At 37.8% G+C, this 20,220-nt stretch overlaps 4 protein-coding genes across 5 annotated transcripts; 2 read left to right on the forward strand and 2 right to left on the reverse strand.

Annotated features, from left to right (window-relative positions):
* Positions 1–25: 25 nt before the first annotated feature.
* On the reverse strand, positions 26–3,076 carry GUS3 (glucuronidase 3). The gene is made up of 9 exons (XM_021953279.2): positions 2,459–3,076; positions 2,129–2,165; positions 1,851–2,034; positions 1,606–1,754; positions 1,286–1,516; positions 996–1,185; positions 775–900; positions 566–665; positions 26–474 (listed from the first exon to the last, which is right to left on the reverse strand). The coding sequence occupies exons 1-9, from the start codon at positions 2,702–2,704 to the stop codon at positions 109–111; spliced, it is 1,629 nt and encodes a 542-aa protein (XP_021808971.1). The 5' UTR covers positions 2,705–3,076; the 3' UTR covers positions 26–108.
* A 2,279-nt stretch (positions 3,077–5,355) lies between these two features.
* LOC110752659 (adenylate cyclase) lies at positions 5,356–7,537 on the forward strand. Its single transcript, XM_021953364.2, has 2 exons — positions 5,356–6,259; positions 7,328–7,537. The coding sequence occupies exon 1, from the start codon at positions 5,625–5,627 to the stop codon at positions 6,252–6,254; it is 630 nt and encodes a 209-aa protein (XP_021809056.2). The 5' UTR covers positions 5,356–5,624; the 3' UTR covers positions 6,255–6,259; positions 7,328–7,537.
* Positions 7,538–7,873: 336 nt separating this feature from the next.
* On the reverse strand, positions 7,874–11,141 carry LOC110752658 (uncharacterized). Of its 2 annotated transcripts, none has more exons than XM_021953361.2 (3): positions 10,112–11,141; positions 8,591–8,652; positions 7,874–8,496 (listed from the first exon to the last, which is right to left on the reverse strand). In XM_021953361.2, exons 1-3 carry the CDS (start codon positions 10,223–10,225, stop codon positions 8,151–8,153), a joined length of 522 nt encoding a protein of 173 aa, XP_021809053.1. In that variant the 5' UTR covers positions 10,226–11,141; the 3' UTR covers positions 7,874–8,150. The 2 variants fall into 2 exon arrangements, with proteins under 2 accessions (XP_021809053.1, XP_088100159.1); XM_088244033.1 differs by having other exon boundaries at positions 8,594–8,652; positions 10,112–11,138.
* Positions 11,142–12,959: 1,818 nt separating this feature from the next.
* Positions 12,960–19,459, forward strand: TIP1 (Ankyrin repeat family protein with DHHC zinc finger domain-containing protein). The gene is made up of 13 exons (XM_088244202.1): positions 12,960–13,581; positions 13,989–14,129; positions 14,613–14,725; positions 15,366–15,445; positions 15,549–15,712; positions 16,103–16,241; positions 16,345–16,444; positions 17,112–17,169; positions 17,645–17,722; positions 17,819–17,917; positions 18,028–18,106; positions 18,212–18,360; positions 18,836–19,459. Exons 1-13 carry the CDS (start codon positions 13,294–13,296, stop codon positions 19,265–19,267), a joined length of 1,920 nt encoding a protein of 639 aa, XP_088100328.1. The 5' UTR covers positions 12,960–13,293; the 3' UTR covers positions 19,268–19,459.
* The last annotated feature ends 761 nt before the right edge of the window (positions 19,460–20,220 follow it).

A 20,220-nucleotide genomic window follows, 5' to 3' on the forward strand; every position in this document is an offset into this window, starting at 1 on the left:
AAGAAATAAAATAAAAGGTGGATGATGAAATTGAATTGTACTCTCCTCTACCTCTTATTTAAGGAATCAAGCACTATATGATACCAGTTAGAGCACATATAGCACTGCCTACCTGCAAGCAGGCAGAACAACATATGGTATGTGAGCAAATACAATTGAAGATGGACCAACCAAAATTGGTTCTGATGAATTTACATATACAGGGTCTAAGTTAGGTATGATCCCAGATGAATTTAAGGTCAAAGCATTTCCATTTAGCAGCATGGTTTGGCTTTGTAAATTTCCATCCTTTGCTGTTAGATGGTATTCTTCTCTTACTGTTTCACTTCTCAAACCCTGATGGAACTTCAGGTGTGCTCTATGAGACTTGTGAGATTTGTGTTTATGTCGCAAAGTCCAGGAATTGTTGAAGGCAACTCTTGCCTCCACCGTCGTCGTGTTTTGTAGGTTGATCAATAGTACTGTAATCCCTTTCTGCAGCCCAAAATTGTGATCAGCTCAGTAAACGAAGAATGTTTGAATGTTGTCTTTCTTTATATGCAAGTTGTGGCATAAATAGACTTACAGATTGTTTTGCACAGTGTGCGTAAGCACGTATCTTTTTCGGTCCAGAAAAGCTGGTTGCCAGTACATTTCTTCCCATTAATCGGTGCCAAAGAAGAGCACTGGTATGGAGAAAGCCAGGATAAAGCAGCAGAAGTGTTAAAATACTGTCTAATATTTGAGAATTTAGCTTCTAAGGTAAGTATGATCGGTATGTATGTAGTGACCTACCTGTAGTAGTCTGGATTGGGTTCGTAGGTAGTGGTGTTGAGTAAACCATAGTTTCCACCAATCAATGTCTGTCTGCAGTACGTTTTGGTATCATAAGCTGCTGACATAGCAAGCTGATCTAAATACCTGTTTGTAACATCCAAGATATGATTCTTGTTAGAAATTGAAGAAGAGAGGAGAGGACCAAAGAAGATGCTCATGAGTTGTCATAGCCAAGTTACCAGAAACTAAATACAAATGAATTGCTGACAAGATGACGGCCACTGTTGTAAGCACCTCCTGCCTCCCCAACCCATGCAGCTGCTGAAGTTGCAGAACTCTTTAGGATGTTACGGAGGTCGCTAAATGTGCTAGCAATACCGTCGAGATAGGATGGATCAAGAATCTTTTCAATAAGGTGTTGATCAACCCCTGAGAACACAGAATGAAGATTTCTTTTATCAGTATGAAGTTGCGAATTCAAAAGGAAAAAGTAGAAACTTTCAAAATCTGTTTGTTCAATCGATGATACCTGGCCCTAGATTATATATATGGTGGGTGACCACGTCCAAGGATGTGGTTGTTTTATCTGTATAGTCTTTGAACCACTTTGCATCAAAGAATCCTCCAGGTGATAGGATTAGTGGCTTTGGTTCAACACCCTTGTATATATCGTGTATTATCTTTTGCAGAGAAGCTGTATCAGAGACGTATTGACTCGCTCCGATTGTTGTTCCAATTCCATGTCCACACAATTCATTCCCTGAACACCATTGAAATGCATTCAGTTTGTCTAGATAAGCAGGGTCAAAATTTATAACGACAATAAAATTTTCAGTGTTGTTATCTTACCAAGCTCCCAACCATGTACTGTGTAGTTCTTTTTAACACTGTAACGGATGAAAGACTCAGAATTTTTGTAGTCCCAAGCTCCAGTTGCAGTACCATTAGAATGTATTGTTCGTCCAGTGAGAGCATTTAATCCAAAGATAATCTTGGCCCTGGAGAGAGCGTACATGTGATAATGTTAGGTGCTCTTCAATCTGAAGAAAATCTAAAAGTTAAATGAAGAAGAAAAAAGAAGAGATTATATTTACCCAGATTTCTGAAAAAAGGAGTTTAATTCATCCCATCTGTTCATGGGCAAGCACCCCGGAGTAAAACCAAACATCTCTGTGGTGCTTTTTTGAAAAGGAACACAGCGTTGCTTATTGTCTGGTGTAGCATATATGACCTTATCTTGCAAGGTACCCCCCAATCTAAGTTTCAAGGGTGAGAAAGCTGCAAAATCAGCACAAGTAAGTAAGTTTTACGCTCTTATTTATTATACATGTATTGAATCGAAACAATCAGATATCAAGGAAGGAATTCTTACCCTTCACAGCATTTAATAAGATACTGCTGCTTAGATTCTGCACAATAATGATCAAATAAACATCAGAAAGCATTTTCTACAAAGAAAGTATCAATTTATTTCAATACAACAGTATTGAGAAAAAGAGAGACAGAGAGAGAGAGAGAGAGAATACAAATCTCAAAAACATAAAAAGGATTTTTGATTTCAGAGTATTTGCAACTGGGAAACATACCAATGACAGACAAATCTCAAAAACATATAAGCATCTGAAAGTGGAAAAGGAAAATAGAAAGAACAAATGTACGTATGTTAGATTCTAGAGAGAAACATTAATGTATATATGTATACCAGATTGAGGAAAGAAGCACGACCCCAGCTGCATGTCCCATAGTCACATTTCTCAGGAGGCCACCAATCCAAAGTTGCACAAATAAAATCATCATCAATTTTACCAATGGCATCTTTGCCACTAACGTGGACAGTGCCTTCAATACTTCCTCCTCCGAAGCCCTGTGAATTTACAGAATGAATGAAGCTGAAAGCAGAGAAACAGACCCAGAAACACAACCCCATTTGCCAGAAATGAGAACCCATTTTCCAGAATCAACCAGTTCATACACAAAAGGGGTTAATGTGCAAGATCTCAGTCTCTCTCTCTCTCTCTCTCTCTGTGTTTGTATCTATATATAAATGGGTGAGGAACCCATGAAAAGTGAAGAGCTGAGATTACTGCAGAGTTTCTGTTTGGCCTTCGGACGCAAATGGCCAGAATGGGTGGGGGGAGGTGTTGTAAGTAATAATAATAATAACAAGTGAATGAGATAATAATAATAAGATCATTCAAACAACAGTTAAAAGAGAAATTTATTTGCTATAATTATGTACGTGTACAAACAAACGGAGACTACATATAGAAAGAAAAAGAAGAAAGAAAAAAAAAACACACACGTGATACTTGGACGTCAGAAATGAACATGGGTCCTTTCCTCTTTGACCATGGCCTATGCCTACGGAGCTATTATAACATTATTGTTATCATCTAATCCATCATTAAGTTTTGTTTTTAGATAAAGCATAAAAATAAAGCATGGAATTGCCACTTGCAAGTGGGCCGTGGGTTTGCTTTCCACAATGGCAAGTTGGCAACTGCAAGCAAAGATTGGCTGGCCAGTCGGTCGGATAAATCAGAAAAAGATTGCCAGGTTTTGCTGTTTGACAGAAACCCACTTGGTCTCTTGGTTTTGGAATCTTAACGCGCACTTCGCTCCCACTGTCGTAAAAATGTAGTTTGACAACATAGTATCGTATTCGTATGCATGTCTGAATGTCTGAATGTCTGTCCCGGAAAAAAATATACAGTTATTTATACCAAAAAGGAAAAGAAAAAAAAAACACTGTGCACAATTTTATGAAAAGATTCACAACAATTATGCTACCTTGCGCAATATCAGGGCGAGTTGTATTAAAATACGATTTATGATTATTTAATTTCTCACCCCTTTAACTTTCATCTTTTTTTTCCTTTTGCTCCTTATGTTTTTCAATCAATTACCGAATCGCAGCATTGAATTACGACGACAACACAAAATGAGATAAGGTATTTTGTTGGGTAAGCAAAACATGAGAATCGAAGATGTTACAGGCTACCAAGTACCAAAGAGTTTGTTGAGTCAATCAAATCAAAGTGTCAATATGAATGTGCATGGGATGGTCCAAGTTCAACCATTTGTTTGGTCATTGAGTATAAAATAAGACTCCCACATAACCCCTTACCTCCTTCATATTTTTAACATGTTAATTAATTAATAAGCATATTCTTCCTTTCTTACCCTCGTTTCGTTAATGTCAATGGGATCAGGTGAGTTTCTTCACCCAAAACAGAACCACCAAACCTAATCCATTGGATGGTATATCAGATTTTGTGGACTTTTTTTTAAACATTATTCCCTTTTTTTCTTATTTGGAATTGAATCTTTCATCTGCTGACAACTAGTCTACATCATCACTGTCATTCCATATTGGATTGTTTTTAAATTAAGCAAAAGATCAGATCATATTATTATTTTGTAAACTTTATGTGAATAAGCAAATCTCTTTTATTTTCGGCGAATCATTATTTCCTTGACAAAAAAGAAAAGTTTTTGTGTATAAGTGAGTTAGCGATGAGGACCATTATCTCAAGTCCCTATCATGACTATGTGCTCTCTCTCTTTTTCTTTCCTTTAACTCATTAAGGAAAGAGAATATCATCAAAATCCTCTCCAAGGAAAGGTCCTTATCACTGCAGGCTAGCTAGTCTCACCCAAAATCATCAGGCAAGACAAAATGGGGGTCCAAAAACAAAATATGGGGTTGTTTTAACATGTGATTAGGTTGATCATGATGAACACCACCTTCTAAATGTATGATCCGTCCAAATGCTTGTCTTTCATGCATGATGCGTGTTCTGTTTTGAAATTGGAATATTATCAATGTTATGAAGCAAGCAATTACGAATGCATATGCCAAACAGCATAAAGTGGCCTGATCCGAAGTTGGTTCGATCGTCTGAGTAAAGGAAAGAACAAATAAAAGATAAGTTTAGTTAAGAATTTATTGATTATATGCCAACTCTAGATCTCTTTCCAGCTGCAATACTACTAGCTGCTGCATGTTCTTGTTCAGCAATGGAGGGAATTAAGTGGAAACACAACTTCATTGGGCCTGCTACAATTTCATAATCATTGACTGCTGCAAAAGCAAACCTATTCTATACATTGTTAGGGCGGTCTTGTAGCTAAAGTCTTCACAGAGAAGCACCAACCAGTAAGGATGGGGTACTGTAAGTAAAACCCCGACTCTATATAGAGCATAATTTTCTCACACTTTTGGGTTAGCAAGATAATATCCGAAAGAAATTTGAATGGAGTTAACGGCAAGGGGGAAATTGACTATTTATATATAATTTGTGTCTTTAATTTTCCAAATAAATAGTTTAAGTTGTGAATTCTCAATGGAGGAAATAGGGCAGTTTATTATATTATACAATAGATACATAGGTGGTAAGTATATGTCCAATTGCTCCTCTAATTTTCTTTCCGAAAGTCAGCCAAGTCCAATCTCTCGGCATCCCCAGGCCCAGCCCATCTGAAGTAAAGTCAACCGAGTCCAAGCCCAAAAAGCAGACACCAGGCCTAACCCAAAGCATGATTGATGGGCCATAAGACCCATTGACTCATAAGTCAAACTCAAAACGTATAAGATGCGTTCGTCCAGTGGATATCTAAGCTGTTGAAATTGCCGAAATGCTGAGACGAAAACCGACCAAGATCCAACTCAAAATCGAAGACAAAGAGGAACTCGAAGAAGCTCGCAAGCGCTCCGCCTCCGCCTCCGCCTCCACTACCACCGCGGCTACTGCTCTCCTCCACCACCTCGACCGCCCTAAAGACCCCTCCTCCAAAACGCACCGCATCGGCCTCCCTTCTAATTGAAAGTTACGCACCCCAAACACCAAAATATAACTCGCCGTATTATGTCTCACATTCTCAAACCTCTAATGGAGGTTGAGGTCAAGCTTAGGCTCCCAGACGCCGCCGCCCACCGCCAAGTCACCACCCTACTCGCGCCGTTCCACGTCAGCACACACCGGCAAGAGAATCTCTTCTTCGACGGCTCCAAAGCCGAGCTCTCGGCGCGCCGAGCCGTCCTCCGCCTCCGCTTCTCGGACCGAGCCCCTCTGTGCGCCGTGACCCTCAAGGCGCGAGCCGTATTGGTCGACGGCGTCAGCCGAGTCGAGGAGGACGAGGAGGAGCTCGACCACTCGATCGGCCGAGCCTGCGCTGACCAGCCGGATAAGCTGATGTCGGCGGAGTCTAGGGTTTTGACTAGGGTAAGAGAGGAATTTGGGGTTTTGGGGTTTGTGGGGTTGGGAGGGTTCAGGAATGTGAGGGATGTGTATGATTGGAAAGGCTTGAAATTAGAGGTGGATGAGACGAAGTATGAGTTTGGTACTTGTTATGAGATTGAGTGTGAGAGTGCTGACCCTGAAGGGGTCAAGAAGCTGCTTGAGGGCTTCTTGAAGGAAAATGGGGTTCAGTATTCCTATTCGGAAACGTCAAAGTTTGCGATTTTTCGAGCTGGCAAGCTGCCCCTTAGTGAGTGAATGTGGTAAGTTTTGCGATAGAGTGTTTGGATTTTTGTTTCTCTATGGAATGTTTTTTTTATGTGATCGTACAATGAGGGCTTTTGAGGATTTTGATCGCATCAAAAATCAGTTTCTGCTTTTTTATTTACTTTGTGGTAGAATTATGTGTTTGGATGTTTTATTGTTGTCATGGAATGTTTCTTTTCAAGTGATTTGGAAATGCGGGGCATAAGAGAATTTGGATTGCCTTCACTTTTGATTTTATTCTTGTTGGGCGAACTCTGTTAATTTGGATTATGTTGCAGTGTTTTCTTTGATGGATTTGGTTTTTTTCGTTTGCTTGTTTCATTGTCAGATTGGTTTAGAATTGATGTAGTTGCATTTACGATGAAAAAGTTTTGAGGTGATTTTCCTAGTTGTATATCCCATATGACTGAATAAGCATACTTTCAGCTCTTTAAAATGCTGCTATGGCCTTGTGAGAAGATTTCATATCTTGTTGCTTTTTCCTTGTTTTCAGTTTTACGACAAGAATGATCCTTTAATGTTGAGTTTTTAAGATTATTTCAAACAAGAAGAGAGGTGACCGTGTTACTTGGTTTATACTTCTGCGTCATCAGTCAGGCCTTTGCCAAGTCTTCATTTGCACCCTTGAACCCAGTTATTGATTCTATAATTGTCATTAAAATCATCATCACCTTTGATCATTGTCGTTTACTTGATCCAAATAAGTTTTTTTTTCCTTCTGGTTTATAGCCATTTGTTTAAGTTTCTCAGTTTGATTCATGAGTCATCATTCATCTCATTTATAGCTCGGTTAACCTTCTTTGGTTTTATATGTGTTTAGTTCCTCCTCAGTAGTTCCACTTTTGTCATTTGGTTGGTCAGTGTGCAGTTTTTGGCATCCTCAAATATATCTAATGAACAGATTTTGTTGCCATTGTCATTATTACGGTGTGTTTCTCATTCATGGCATTGCAACCATGTTCTGTCTCTTTTAAGCTTAAAAATTTGATGGTTGAATGCAAATTCGTGTTGAAATGAAAAGCAATAATTCCATATTACCTTACCGTCCTATGTGGTTGTTGAAGGAGCACAATTGGAGCCTTTACAAAGTGGGAGAAATGCTGTGATGAAGGAAGCAAGGATGAAAGTCAGAATCCCTCGAGACCAGTGATTTCTTCTTCTTCTCCAATCCAAGCTTTGTAGTTTCTCATTTTATTCTCGTAAAACTCCGTTAATTTCTTTAATTCCCGTTGTTTGTAATGAATTGCAATAATGTCATATTATATTTTACCATATGACTGAAAGTGCTTCTGTTTGTTCATTGAAAATGGGAGGCCCCATGCCTCAACTCAACGCTTTTGTTTTTTTCTTGATATCATGGGGCACAGTTTCAACGAAAAGGAAAATGGGTACGAACAGATGCGGGATTAGTTCATAACTTGAAAGGTTTGGTTGGAAAACGCAAGGGCGAGATCACCCATCACATTCACATCCATGATCTTAACCATCTTTCAATTGAAATCGTGCCCTTGTGTTCTTATCTTACCAAGCTCCCAACCATGTACTGTGTAGTTCTTTCCGAGATAACACAAGAAGAACCAAAACAGTTGGGTTCTAGGCATCATATCAAATTAAACCTGAAGATTCCCAACTTCATATAAATTGATCCGTCCATGTGAACATAACTCATTAGAAAAATAGCTGTTTAACACAACATACGAAGATTCTCTCAATACTACATCAAACAGGTATACCATAGATAATCAATAACACTAGAGGTTCATTCAGAACGATGATTGTAAATTCTACCCTGACCAAACTGACAAGCTAAATTCTGCCTCACTACTCCATAACACTCCTGCACGAAATCGGAAGGAACACAAGGGCAAAGGATAAGGACTCCTATTCTCACTTCCGCCTTTTTGCAGGTGGCTGTGGAACCTCTTCCTCTTCATCCTCATCTTCTTCCTCTCCATCCTCATCTTCATCATCATCACCATCGTCATCTTCGTCGTCATCATCCTCATCATCATCATCGCTTCCTCCATTGCCATTGGCTTCAGGATCATCCTCAGGATCCCCCCCTTCATCTTCCCCTTCTTCACCTGAGAAGTCCTCGTCTCCTCCCTCCTCATCATCCTGGTCATTCACATCATCATCATCTTCGTCGTCGTCTTCGTCATCCTCTGTATCGCTAGCATCTTTGTTTTCCGCACAAGGTTTTTTCAATTTGAGAAGTTCTTCAAAAGGAAACCTGCAGACGGAAGCAAAACTCACCCACTTAATTGAATGTTACCTAAAAAACCAATAGTGCAAGTACTGGATGAGCACAATTAGAACTTTATTACCTTCTTCCAGTGACAGCAGTCAATTTTGATGCCATATTGATATCATTTATCACCGACCCAGTCTGAAACAACGTTAACTAGTGTTGGTGAACAGAGTATACAAAGAGACAACGTAACAAATAAGACAGTTCATTCCTTTTCATATTTAATCCAATAGAGACCCAATCCCAACAAGAGAGGCTTCCAAATACATTTCAGTTAGGGATACAAGAGAGTATAAAGTAAAATTTCATTAGTTGCTCTCAACAAAATATATACCATACAGAGCCCTGTCGATGAAAATGGAATCCAAAAGGGCATTTAACATACAGCCGATAATGCTGCAGACAACGGCCAGCAAAGCAAAACAAGTTCTCAAAATATACTTTATAACTTATCAACAATACCAAATCTGGTCGACAACAAAATTAAAACCCCCCAACACAAGGCCTACATCACTCAATAAAGTGATAAATGAAACAAACTTTAGCCACATGCTCAGTACTAAAACTACCAAATATTCTGTCAATGCAAAATCCGATGCTACAGCCCACCCACAATTACATTTTACACGATATGAAGGACGGAGAGTGCTCATTTGTTATCTTAGAAGCAGAAATGGCAACACCATATCTGCAATGTCTGTGCAAATTTCTTTGCTGCAATCTTCTGTTCTCATGCAGGGTTCTATTATGTCCTTTTTGTTACCTACAGCTCTAAGATTAAAAGAAGGAAAATGAATTATGGCCACTCAACGTATTAATGCAACCACAGAAAATCGCATAGTTTATGAACTTAAAGAAACCAGGGCACATGGAAAAGATTAAGAAAGGTATTGTATGCTCAAAAAACTATCAACCAAGAGCATTAGGACCTCTAAAGAAAACGTCAAGAAATTTGTAACCATCAGTTGTACATCAAAGCATTTGAATATAGTATCTACACAGGTTTTTAAACAAGCAAGAAGAAACCAAAGCCATTTTAACACGATGTTACATTTACGCAAGAATAAAACAAAAGGATTCACAAGAAAACCAACATTTCCTAGCACCTGTATAAATAAGTACAGGCTTCAGAAGAAACAATACTGCATGCCGCACAAACAAAGATTAAAATCATGAAAATTGTCACAAATCAAATTAGAAATCTAAAAAATTCCAACAAGTTCTAGTTCACAAGCAATGAAAGGAAAAATAGCTAGCAGAAAAGGTTAGTACTTCACATTCTACAAACTCTCACAGTAAACGTCCTAACCAAAGCAAGCATTTCTCTCCCCAAACAACCTAATTCACACAAGTGTCAAATTTCAGTCCTTCAACTTATCAAAAATTAATTTTTCAAACTTCAAAACAGTAGTAATAGTAAGACAAAGGCCAACTTCCGAAACATAAATTCAGTAATAAAGAGATGCACGGTATTAAGATTTCAAACTCCAAAAACACAACAAAAGCATGAAACTTTAAAACTTCAATCGATGTCACAATTTGCCACCCAAACTAAATTTGACAGAGAGAGAGAGAGAGAGAGAGAGATGCTATATACCGCCAAAAGCAGCAGAGCAAGAGAGTTGTGAGCAACAAGAACAGTGTTGACCAGCATTGCTTCCAAAAGAGATCCTTCCCACATGCTCTTTTTCTCAGAGGCGTACAAGCCCATCTTCGTTGCTGCAAAAAGAAGCTCAAAATACACTAAAAAATAGACACACAAAAAATCAGAGCAAAAATTGCACAAAGAGAAAGAGAGTGTGTGCTTGTGTGAGGGAAAGAGGGACAGTGTTTTGAAGGGTTTTCTGGGTTTGGGGCAAAAGGTTTGGTCCAGTTAACTTAGGATGAATGAATCCACTGGGGTTTGGTCCGATTAGGGTTTTTGTCACTGGATTTGCTACTGCCACATTAAACTCTTTGCTTCCACGGCTGATAATATATTTTAAGAGGAATGCTATTCACAATCGCTCTAAAGCGATTCTCACGACACTTGCTAGACACGTGTACACGTGTTCCCAATGTATTCTCCTTTTTATTTTTTTATTCTTCTCTCTTTCTTTCTCTCGGTTGCCTCGCGCTCTCTCTTATCTCTCTTCTTCTTCTCTCCGTCTCCCTCCCTCTCTTTCTTTTTTTAATTTTCTTTCTCTTTCTTCTTCTACTTTTGTCTCTCTTTTATTCTTCTTCTTCTTCTTCTTAGTCTCCGTATCTCTCTCTGTGTAAATTTGGTTAAATGCCAGATGCCAAATACTGGAGGCAGAGATTTGAGAGGGAGGGATTATAGAAACCCCCAAAATTTCATAACCCAGAAAGGTTCACAACCCCCAATTTTTTTTCCGATAGTGCGAATATGGCCAAAGAAGAAAACTGGCGGAGAGAAAGTAGGAAAAAAAAAAAAAAAAAAAAGAGGAGAGAGAATAAGGGGGAATTCGGAAGAAAAAGAGAACAGAGAGATAAGAGATAAGGAAATAAAGAGGAAGATTTGTGTTTAGTTGTTCTCTGGGCTTAAGCCCCTTTGTTAAGAAGGAGAAGAAGCAAGAGGAGGAGAGAAGAGAGGGAGAGAGATACAGATAGAAGTAGAAGAAGAAAGAGAAAGAAAATTAAAAAAAGAAAGAGAGGGAGGGAGACGGAGAGAAGAAGAAGAGAGATAAGAGAGAGCGCGAGGCAACCGAGAGAAATAAAGAGAGAAGAATAAAAAAATAAAAAGGAGAATACATTGGGAACGCGTGTACACGTGTCTAGCAAGTGTCGTGAGAATCGCTTTAGAGCGATTGTGAATAGCATTCCTCATATTTTAATTATGTTGAATAATTGCTGATTAGTATATTATATTGACTCGTTCGGTACTGTGAAGGTCGTGGAAGTAGTGAAAACTGTTGTGGTTATAGTACATTTGTGCGTGTTTTTTTTTCTTTCTCGATTTGACTTTTAAGTTTTGAAGTAATTGGAAAGCTTTCTCTTTGGATCTAGTGTTAGAAACCAAACGTCATTGGCCAAAAGCAGGATTCGCTGCTTCTCGGACCAAATGTCATTGGTCTAATTCAAATTCAAAAATTGCTTTTATAAATCCCTAGTATTTCTTCTAATGAAGCAAACTAATCCACCTGCAGAAGAGGAGAGAAGAAGAGTGTTTCTTTGATATTTATTTATTTATTATTTAGAGAAGCTAGCTCAAGGGAATATTACAACTAATAATAATAAAATTATTCCAACTATGAATTTAATTTAATTTTTTTTATGAAAAAAAGTTTGGAGAGAGATTGGTTACTCTCACCATTAGTGTCAGGACATACCCACAATCTTGAGCCAAAATGACTTACGCGTGGCATCCAACTGCCACTAGTATGAATTTATGTTGAAAATTACAGATCGCGCATCAACTAGAACTGCTGACAACGAAATTCGAACATCGGTGACGCTAATTATGAATTTATTTATATAATTAGTTGAGATCACTTTCTACAAAAGGTGGTGAATTGTTTGATTTTATTACTTTTCAGGAGACCTATTACTTTTTTTTTTTTTTTGGTCTTAAACCATGAGGTGGTCCTGGATGGGCCCCAACTATGGGTGGCACCTTTAAGCCTTAACCACAACCCAGACTAATCCCCACTCACACCGGGTCGGCCCATAAGGGGTAAAGTGTTGGCCAAAGTGGTGACTCCATACGAGAGCAGGGATCGAACCCCTGACCTCTCTTAAGGAATGAAAGTGCCGAACCACTCATACCAACCACCTTGGTTGAGACCTATTACTTTAATAGGTCCAACTACATAAATATTTTCTCTGGCATTATAAAAAAAAAAAAAAAAACCTACATAAATATGTTCCAAATTTGCAAAGATTTTATAACGGGCTTGGATCTATTATTGTGCAGAATTATGTGGACGTAGGCCCATTTTCAGGGTTGGGTTTCTTTTTGTACCTATCGGCCCAACAGAAAACATAACACGCTATAGCGGCTCGAGGGAATATTACCGATGGAGGTAGTCCATTCATTCATGTCTTCCGGCTAACATGTAATGTAGATGAACCTATCTTCCACCAAAATGTGAAAAATAAAAGTGCATGAAATGAAACTCTCAAGTGGGGACGTCTTTGCTTTGTACGTAGTTTGTGCGAGTCCATTATATATATATCTTGTTGTGTTTATAGTAAATTAAGAATTCTATACCCAGCATTTAGCACTTAGATGAGGCCATATTTCTTCGTATTGATTTTAAAATGTGAAAATGGCCTTGTATGGCAGTTTGGAGCAATTGCTCCTATACTGCTTTCGAGTCCTAATATACGTGTAGTGCGTAGTCGTGAAAATGAAGATAAGAACGTGGGGCCCATTACCAAAGTGAGAAAATGTGGTGCTTTCATTTTGGTACGTGATTTCAGATTAAAGATACAATCTTCACTCTTCTTGTTGTTTTGTCTCGTTTGTACTAAAAAAAGGAAAGCCAAACAAAGCCTTAAGAAATATTGGAATTTGCCTACTGACAATCCATAGGCAATTTCTTTGGCTTCTTCTCTCCCCTCTCTCTCCCACCACCCAAGTCAACACGGCCGGCTACGCAGAAAAACCCTAGAACCTCAAATAAATTTCCAACCCTGAATTTATTTATTAATTCTATATTAGAGGTCAACGAACCAAAACCCCCAATGTATTAATCGCGTACAGCAAAAGAAAAGAAGAATAACTCCAGCTCCGCCGGTCGTGTTGCTCGATTTTTTCGTGTGATTGCTGTCCTAGAAATGTCGTCGGAGATCGAGGTCGTCGAGGACGAGGTCCAAACCCGTGATCACGAATCTGCGGGTGCCGCCTCAGCCAATTCAACGAACAATGGCGACGCCAATGGGATTGGGGAAGAGAGTCTGCGAAACGACGTGTACACGGCCGCTGCGTACGGGGATTTGGAGAAGCTTCAGAGATTGGTGGAGTGTGAAGGTTGCTCTGTTTCCGAGACCGATGGACTCGGCTACTATGCCCTCCAGTGGGCCGCTCTGAACAACCGCACTGCCGCTGCACAGTATATTATTGAGGTCCTTTATTTACTCTACACCTATTTCATTTTTTTTCTTCCCATGGAGCATGGTGAAAAGGGTTTGCTTCGTTTGATGCGTTTGTGAATTGTGCTTAAATTGCATATCAAAATTTGAGATTTATTATTGATTAGTGGCATTACAGTTAAACTTTGTGTTACTTAGTTAACTGAAAATGCCAACTTATGCTCAGACTGCTTCTCTTCTGTTTTAAAAATTAAAAAAAAAAAAAGGAAAAAGATAACGAGAAATGCTGTATTATCATTAAGCATTTTGCTATTGGTTTTTGTTGATGTCATTAATGATTTTTGTTGTTTTCCTTAAGACAAATTTTAATCCAGGATAAGTGTATTTGTATAACTAGTTTGTGTATAACTAGTTTGTTATTTGGTTTTGTTAAATGCCAGCACGGAGGAGATGTGAATGCCACAGATCATACGGGGCAAACAGCATTACACTGGAGTGCAGTGCGGGGTGCAATCCAGGTTGCAGAGCTATTACTCCAAGAGGGTGCTCGGGTAAATGCAGCCGATATGTATGGCTATCAGGTCAGTTTTACTTTTAGGTCCCCTTCACAATTCTAACCGACCCTGCTTAAGGGAATGTTATGGTTTTGTTGACTACAGATATTGGGAGAAAAAATTGGGATGCAAAATTTGTGCATAACCATCTGTCTTCATATCTGCGTGTTTGTATAAGCTATTTTAAGTACAATATCTGCATTGGACTTTCATGCCATTATTCCGTAAACTAAAGATTTTGAGGCCAGGTTTAATTTGAATATTTTAAGTCAAATTAAACACTAGCAATCAGTAATTAATGATTTCCTTCGAGTATGGTTACTGAAAGGTATATACTGATACAACAATGAGTTTAGTATTTGATTGGAAGTGGATAAGTAAATGACAGTACTTGTTTTAAATTATAGGTTCATGGTTTAGTAAGATCTTTTTACCCCATTTTGGCTGATTATTTGGCTGAAAGAGCCTGAAGCATATGTATTGTACTGATCAAATTTGATATGACCACAGACTACACATGTTGCAGCTCAATATGGTCAGACTGCTTTCTTGTACCATATTGTTTCAAAATGGAATGCTGACCCTGATGTGCCTGATAATGATGGGAGAAGCCCTTTACATTGGTAAGTGAGAATATTATCTTTGTATTGTTTGTTATACCAAATTTCTTTCCTATGGTTTGAGAGTGATTGTTGAAATTTTCACCCATTTCTAGTCAAAGCATGGTTTTCATAATCTTGTTTTCATTGTGTGAAAGTAAATCTAGTTTTTCTGATATATTACTTATGGTCTAGTTTTTACTGATCACATAGCTTGGTTTTTTTATTTTTGGGGTCTCTATATGGCCATTTTCAATATAATTGTGACACTTATTGACTGACACCAAGCTGTTCTCTTGAAACCCTCAATGTCAAACACAATTGATGACATTTATTTAATTTGAAATGCGCACTTCTGCAATGGGACATACATTGATGTTTCTTGCTACAGTTTTGTGCGGTAGATTATATTCTGGGAATGTTTTAGTGTGAAATTTTGTATGTATGTCCATTGGTCGTGATTATTTAGTTAAAGACTTGTGCTGTTTGCTCTGTTTACCTTCCTCTGTTCCTATGGGCAAAAGCTGGTTCAGCCAGTTTCATCTACTTTCCTACTCTTTTCCAACGATAAGTTCTATTTTTCTACATAAATAACTGTACTATATTTTTGCTTATAATATGTATATTTTATTTGACTTTTTGTTTGTTTTGCTTTTGTGTTTAGGGCTGCTTATAAAGGTTTTGCTGATTGTATACGGCTTCTTTTATTTCTGGATGCATATAAAGGACGGCAAGATAAAGAGGGTAAGTACCACCTGTCTTCCATTATCATATGACTGTACGGATTCCAAAATCTTTCACTTATTATGCATGATTATTAATTTATCTTCATTTTGTGTGATTTCAGGTTGCACTCCTTTGCATTGGGCTGCTATCAGGGGTAACTTGGAGGCATGCACAGTGTTGGTACAGGCTGGGAAGAAGGAGGACTTAATGGTTACAGATAACACCGGCCTTACACCCGCACAACTTGCTGCTGATAAGAATCACAGACAAGTTGCTTTTTTCCTTGTAGGTGTTCCATAACCAAAACACTTTTAACATTGGTTAGTGATGTTACTTATTTGTTTGTTCAATGAATTGAGGACTTTAGTTGTCGTGCTGTGTAATGATGTGATGTGATAAGTCATTTTTGTTTCAATTGATTCTTTTCTATTCCTCTTATGTTTTGAAAGAATTCCTTGGTAATATCTAACAAGTGGATACTATCAGTTTTGTTGCTTCCTTTGTTCCCAATATGGCATTTCTGTTTATAGACTTACCTGGAAGTCCCTAGAATAACTTTTTTCCGAGTTTGGTGCTTGTTTCAGGTTTGAGCCTTACATATAAAATTTGTATAATAGAACTCATAAATGAAAGAATGGAAAGAACTGACCATGCTCTGATAACGTGATTTTGTAGGGGAATGCTAGAAGGCTGCTTGACAAACGTTGTGACGGGAACAGTCATCTTGGACAAGTTTCAAAATTAGGACTTGCACCAGTACTTTGGTGTATAATATTTGTGCTCGTGGTGACCTATACTCATTCTGTCATCATGGGTATCTACCCTGAGCTCTATTTGAAACTTCCTTATGTGTCCTTAATGTCATGACTATACAATACTTACAATGCCTCCTCCTCCCCTGTCCAATTTGGTTGCAGCACCAAATCTGCCAAAGTTAACAGCTGGATCAGTTTTTGTTGCATGGCTTGGAGTTTTCTTTGCAACTTCTGGGCTTGTAATGTTTTATAGGTGTAGCAGGTATGACTTTGAGTATTTGTGAGTTCTTTGATGTTAATTGCCGACTTTATCAGCTGGACTGGCCATCATGTTGGAAATAATTAGCTTTCTTAGAACGCAGCTGGTTCACATATATTGTGAAGTATATCGTATTTAGTTATTATAAATAGAGTTCGTAGTCCAATATGTGATCTGTATCTTTCTTATATATGATTATCAGCGTGGTTTGGTCTAAGCCTGTATTTGGTGGGCTGCATGTTTCATTTTCTCCTTTTTTCATGTATCCTATGAACTGGTGGTATTTATAGTTCTAACATTGATATATTTTCCCTCCAATAAAGACAACTTAAAATCAGATTGGTATATGATCCATTATTGTTGCCACTTTTTGGCTCCTTATGTGTTATTGGTTTAACATACTAGAACTGTTCAGCACTCTCAGATAATCAGACTTGTGGAAATGTGATGTTTATGATGATTAAGCTGGCTGTAGACTAACATACACCTACTAAATTAGATATAGCCAACTTCAATAATGGAAAATATATATTTTTTTTAATAAGTCATTTTTTGTTTTGTGCATGCACATGTTGTTTCATGAATGCATACATAGGTTTTATGGTACAGTCTAGAGCAATGTCAATTAATTAAATGTTTCATTGATTTTTTAAAATTGTTCTTATTGCAGCAAGGATCCAGGTTACATCCGAATGAATATCCATGATTCACAAAATATGAAAGATGATGTTCGTACCATTCTTTTCTTTTTCTTCTCTTTTTGCCCAAACTCTTTCCACATATTATTGTTTTTTTTTTTTTTTGGGTCTGAACCACGAGGTGGTCCTGGATGGGCCCCAACTATGGGTGGCACCTTTAAGCCTTAATCACAACCTAGACTAATCCCCGCTCACACCGGATCGGCCCATAAGGGGTAAAGTGTTGGCCAAAGTGGTGACTCCATATGAGAGCGGGGATCGAACCCCTGACCTCTCTTAAGGAATGAGAGTGTCGAACTACTCACACCAACCACCTTGGTTACATATTATTGTTTTTAATTAATGATATAGTGCATCTTTGGCCGTTCCCCTTTTGATTTTTTTTCAAGTTAAGGCCTATTGTTATAACTCTCATATAGAAGATGAGAATCATAATGTGCTCTTGACTAAAAATTTCTAAAAGTTATGTTAACATGTTAATAATTTATTTGCCATCTTTTACCAGGAACCTCTGTTGAAGATTGAGATAAATAACCCTGCCTTGCTAGCTGGTAATTGGTCTCAGCTCTGTGCAACGTGCAAGGTGCCATTGACTGCTGACTTTAGTAACATATATATGACCCTCATATTTAGTTATTGAACGCATTTGTCTAACTTGACTTGCTGGCATTGACATCAGATTGTCAGGCCTCTTCGTGCAAAGCACTGTTCCACTTGTGATCGTTGTGTTGAACAATTTGACCACCATTGCCCTTGGGTATCCAATTGCATTGGCAAGGTACATTGACATTGATAAGCTGTGGAGTTCTGAATTTAGTTTTTCAATATCACCCAACTTTTCATGTTCTGATTAGTTTAATCCTTTTCTTTTCTTTTCATGTTATACAGAAAAACAAATGGGATTTCTTTGCTTTCCTTGTTCTGGAAGTTTTGGCAATGGTATTCACTGGAGGGGTTACTCTTACGAGTATGTTCCTCTGATTCTAATTTTTTTAAGTTTCTTGGGCCATAAGTTCGTGTGTGTGTGCACGTGTGCTTTAACCTGCTAAAAAAAAATAATTTCTTCTTGCAGGAGTTTTGAGTGATCCAGTCAGTCCATCTTCTTTTGGAGCATGGATTAATTATGTCACCACTAATCATGTTGGTGCTCTTTCATTTTTTATCATGGATTTCTTCCTCTTTTTCGGTGTGGCAGTTTTGACTGTTGTACAAGCTTCTCAGGTAAGTCTTTTCTTTTATTGATTTGCTCAATAAAAAAAGGGATTAAATAATAGAAAAAATTGTTATGATCAGCAAAGTAAATATTTCTAAACTTTGTTCAGTAAATTAAATATCTCCCAAAAACAGTGAAAGAAGTTACCTACTTCATGCTCTATGTAAAGAGTGCCTTAGCACACTAGTTATTCAGGCAATAATTCTATTTATGGAAACTTTCCATTCATTTGTAATGAAAATGAAGTTTCCTGATGAATTTTCGAGATAGACTAATTCATCAAACCAGACTTTAATATTGTTGCATATTTTCTTCCTTCAGTTTTGTGTTGTGATCTGGTGCTACCTTTCAGCCTCTGCAATCCTATGTTAAGGAAATATGTGTATATATATTTTTTAATCTACAAGGGTTTTGTAAAAATTTAGTTTGTATTCTGCGACATTGGATTTTGTTATTAGATCCATAATCTTTCTCTTGTTACAGATATCACGAAATATTACAACTAATGAAATGGCAAACGCGATGCGCTATAACTACCTTAGAGGTCCAGGTGGTCGGTTCAGAAATCCATATGATCATGGGATCAGGAAGAACTGTTCGGATTTCTTGATCAAAGGTTACAACGAAGATGTGGAATACATTGAAGAATCAGCTCGTGATGAGGAGGAGGGTATTGGAATGAGGCATATGCTGAAGAACTCAAACGTGCAAAATGGTGATGCCTATTCTCACCACACAAATGGCAATAGTCAGGTTGCAATGAATGTAAATTCTAATTCAACATCACATCATGGTCATGCTCATTCTGCCCAGTGCAGCCATAATAATCATGGGAAAACAAAAAGTGATAACGTTCCGTTAGGCTTAGGTCTTGGCCTTGGACGGAACACTGCCCGATCTGTTGTAGCTTCATGATAGTAAATTAAATTTTATGGCCAGAGTGTAGCTGAAGATGCGTTGTGTATTATAATCATACTTGTACTTCAGCTTTTTGTAATTTGATTGATTGTCGCTCCTCCTTATAAAGAAGTTGCACGAAATTTGTTTAAAATGATCCTTTCCATGAGTTATGCTATAGCTGTAGCCTGTAAGATTGAATTTGATTAACCTCATTTGCCTTGTGAATATTGAGTGCGTCATACTTTTAAGATGTTGGTTGGTGAATTAAAAGAGAGCTCTATTTGTTTATTTTGGCTATCATAATCAACACAACACTGCTGTTATAAATCATGATTCGTTTTTATTCAGATCTTGATATTATTACTCCAAAATATCGTCGTGCACTCATTTTTTTCTTTTTGCAAGGGCATAAGTGCATGCATGATGAGGCTTCTTTATTTTTCTCTCGAGTCTCGACCCTTGGTTGATTAATTAATTAACGTAAAATAATAATACTCAAATCAAATGCATCTCCCAAACCGCACTATTCCACCAACCAAATGCTCACATCGCCAATCTAAAACTAGAAGTTGATTATATAATTCCGCAACTTGTTTCTTTCTTGCAAGCTTCTTTATTGTTACAACCATCATTATTATTTCTATGATTCTTCCAATTGTTTCTTGCAAATTGGGGTCCAACAGCATAAACATTTCTTGCAAGATAAAATCTTCATTTCTTCGTCATCATTTCATTTATGTTGAGGCCCTCCTATCCTATAATATTCAACCACCAACATCAAAATCCATCATTCCCCGCCAATATAATAAATATAATACAAACCAATAACTTTTTTTTAAAGACCTTTTTTATTGGGATGAGCGATGACATATTAAATTCACACACACATCACGGATGTTATGACTCGAACTCATAACCTTTCCTTAAGAAATAATTACTCCAAATCACTACACTAATGAGTCTTTTGC

This window comes from Prunus avium, chromosome 7 (assembly GCF_965620075.1).
Source record: "Prunus avium chromosome 7, drPruAviu1.hap1.1, whole genome shotgun sequence".
Lineage (NCBI taxonomy): Eukaryota > Viridiplantae > Streptophyta > Magnoliopsida > Rosales > Rosaceae > Prunus > Prunus avium.

What these genes read in the sequence shown, in the direction of transcription:
- GUS3 (XM_021953279.2), bottom strand. Translation starts at nt 2,704, where the DNA reads ATGGGTTCTCATTTCTGGCAAATGGGGTTGTGTTTCTGGGTCTGTTTC. An exon ending in GTGCTTCTTTCCTCAATCTG is followed by an intron (nt 2,166 to 2,458) that starts GTATACATATAT and finishes ATTATTGTGCAG; the next exon opens with AATCTAAGCAGCAGTATCTT. An exon ending in CTTATTAAATGCTGTGAAGG is followed by an intron (nt 2,035 to 2,128) that starts GTAAGAATTCCT and finishes CTGATTTTGCAG; the next exon opens with CTTTCTCACCCTTGAAACTT.
- LOC110752659 (XM_021953364.2), top strand. Translation starts at nt 5,625, where the DNA reads ATGTCTCACATTCTCAAACCTCTAATGGAGGTTGAGGTCAAGCTTAGG.
- LOC110752658 (XM_021953361.2), bottom strand. Translation starts at nt 10,225, where the DNA reads ATGGGCTTGTACGCCTCTGAGAAAAAGAGCATGTGGGAAGGATCTCTT. An exon ending in TTGCTCTGCTGCTTTTGGCG is followed by an intron (nt 8,653 to 10,111) that starts GTATATAGCATC and finishes ACGTTGTTTCAG; the next exon opens with ACTGGGTCGGTGATAAATGA. An exon ending in ACTGCTGTCACTGGAAGAAG is followed by an intron (nt 8,497 to 8,590) that starts GTAATAAAGTTC and finishes TTCCGTCTGCAG; the next exon opens with GTTTCCTTTTGAAGAACTTC.
- TIP1 (XM_088244202.1), top strand. Translation starts at nt 13,294, where the DNA reads ATGTCGTCGGAGATCGAGGTCGTCGAGGACGAGGTCCAAACCCGTGAT. An exon ending in CCGATATGTATGGCTATCAG is followed by an intron (nt 14,130 to 14,612) that starts GTCAGTTTTACT and finishes ATATGACCACAG; the next exon opens with ACTACACATGTTGCAGCTCA. An exon ending in ATGTTTTATAGGTGTAGCAG is followed by an intron (nt 16,445 to 17,111) that starts GTATGACTTTGA and finishes TTCTTATTGCAG; the next exon opens with CAAGGATCCAGGTTACATCC.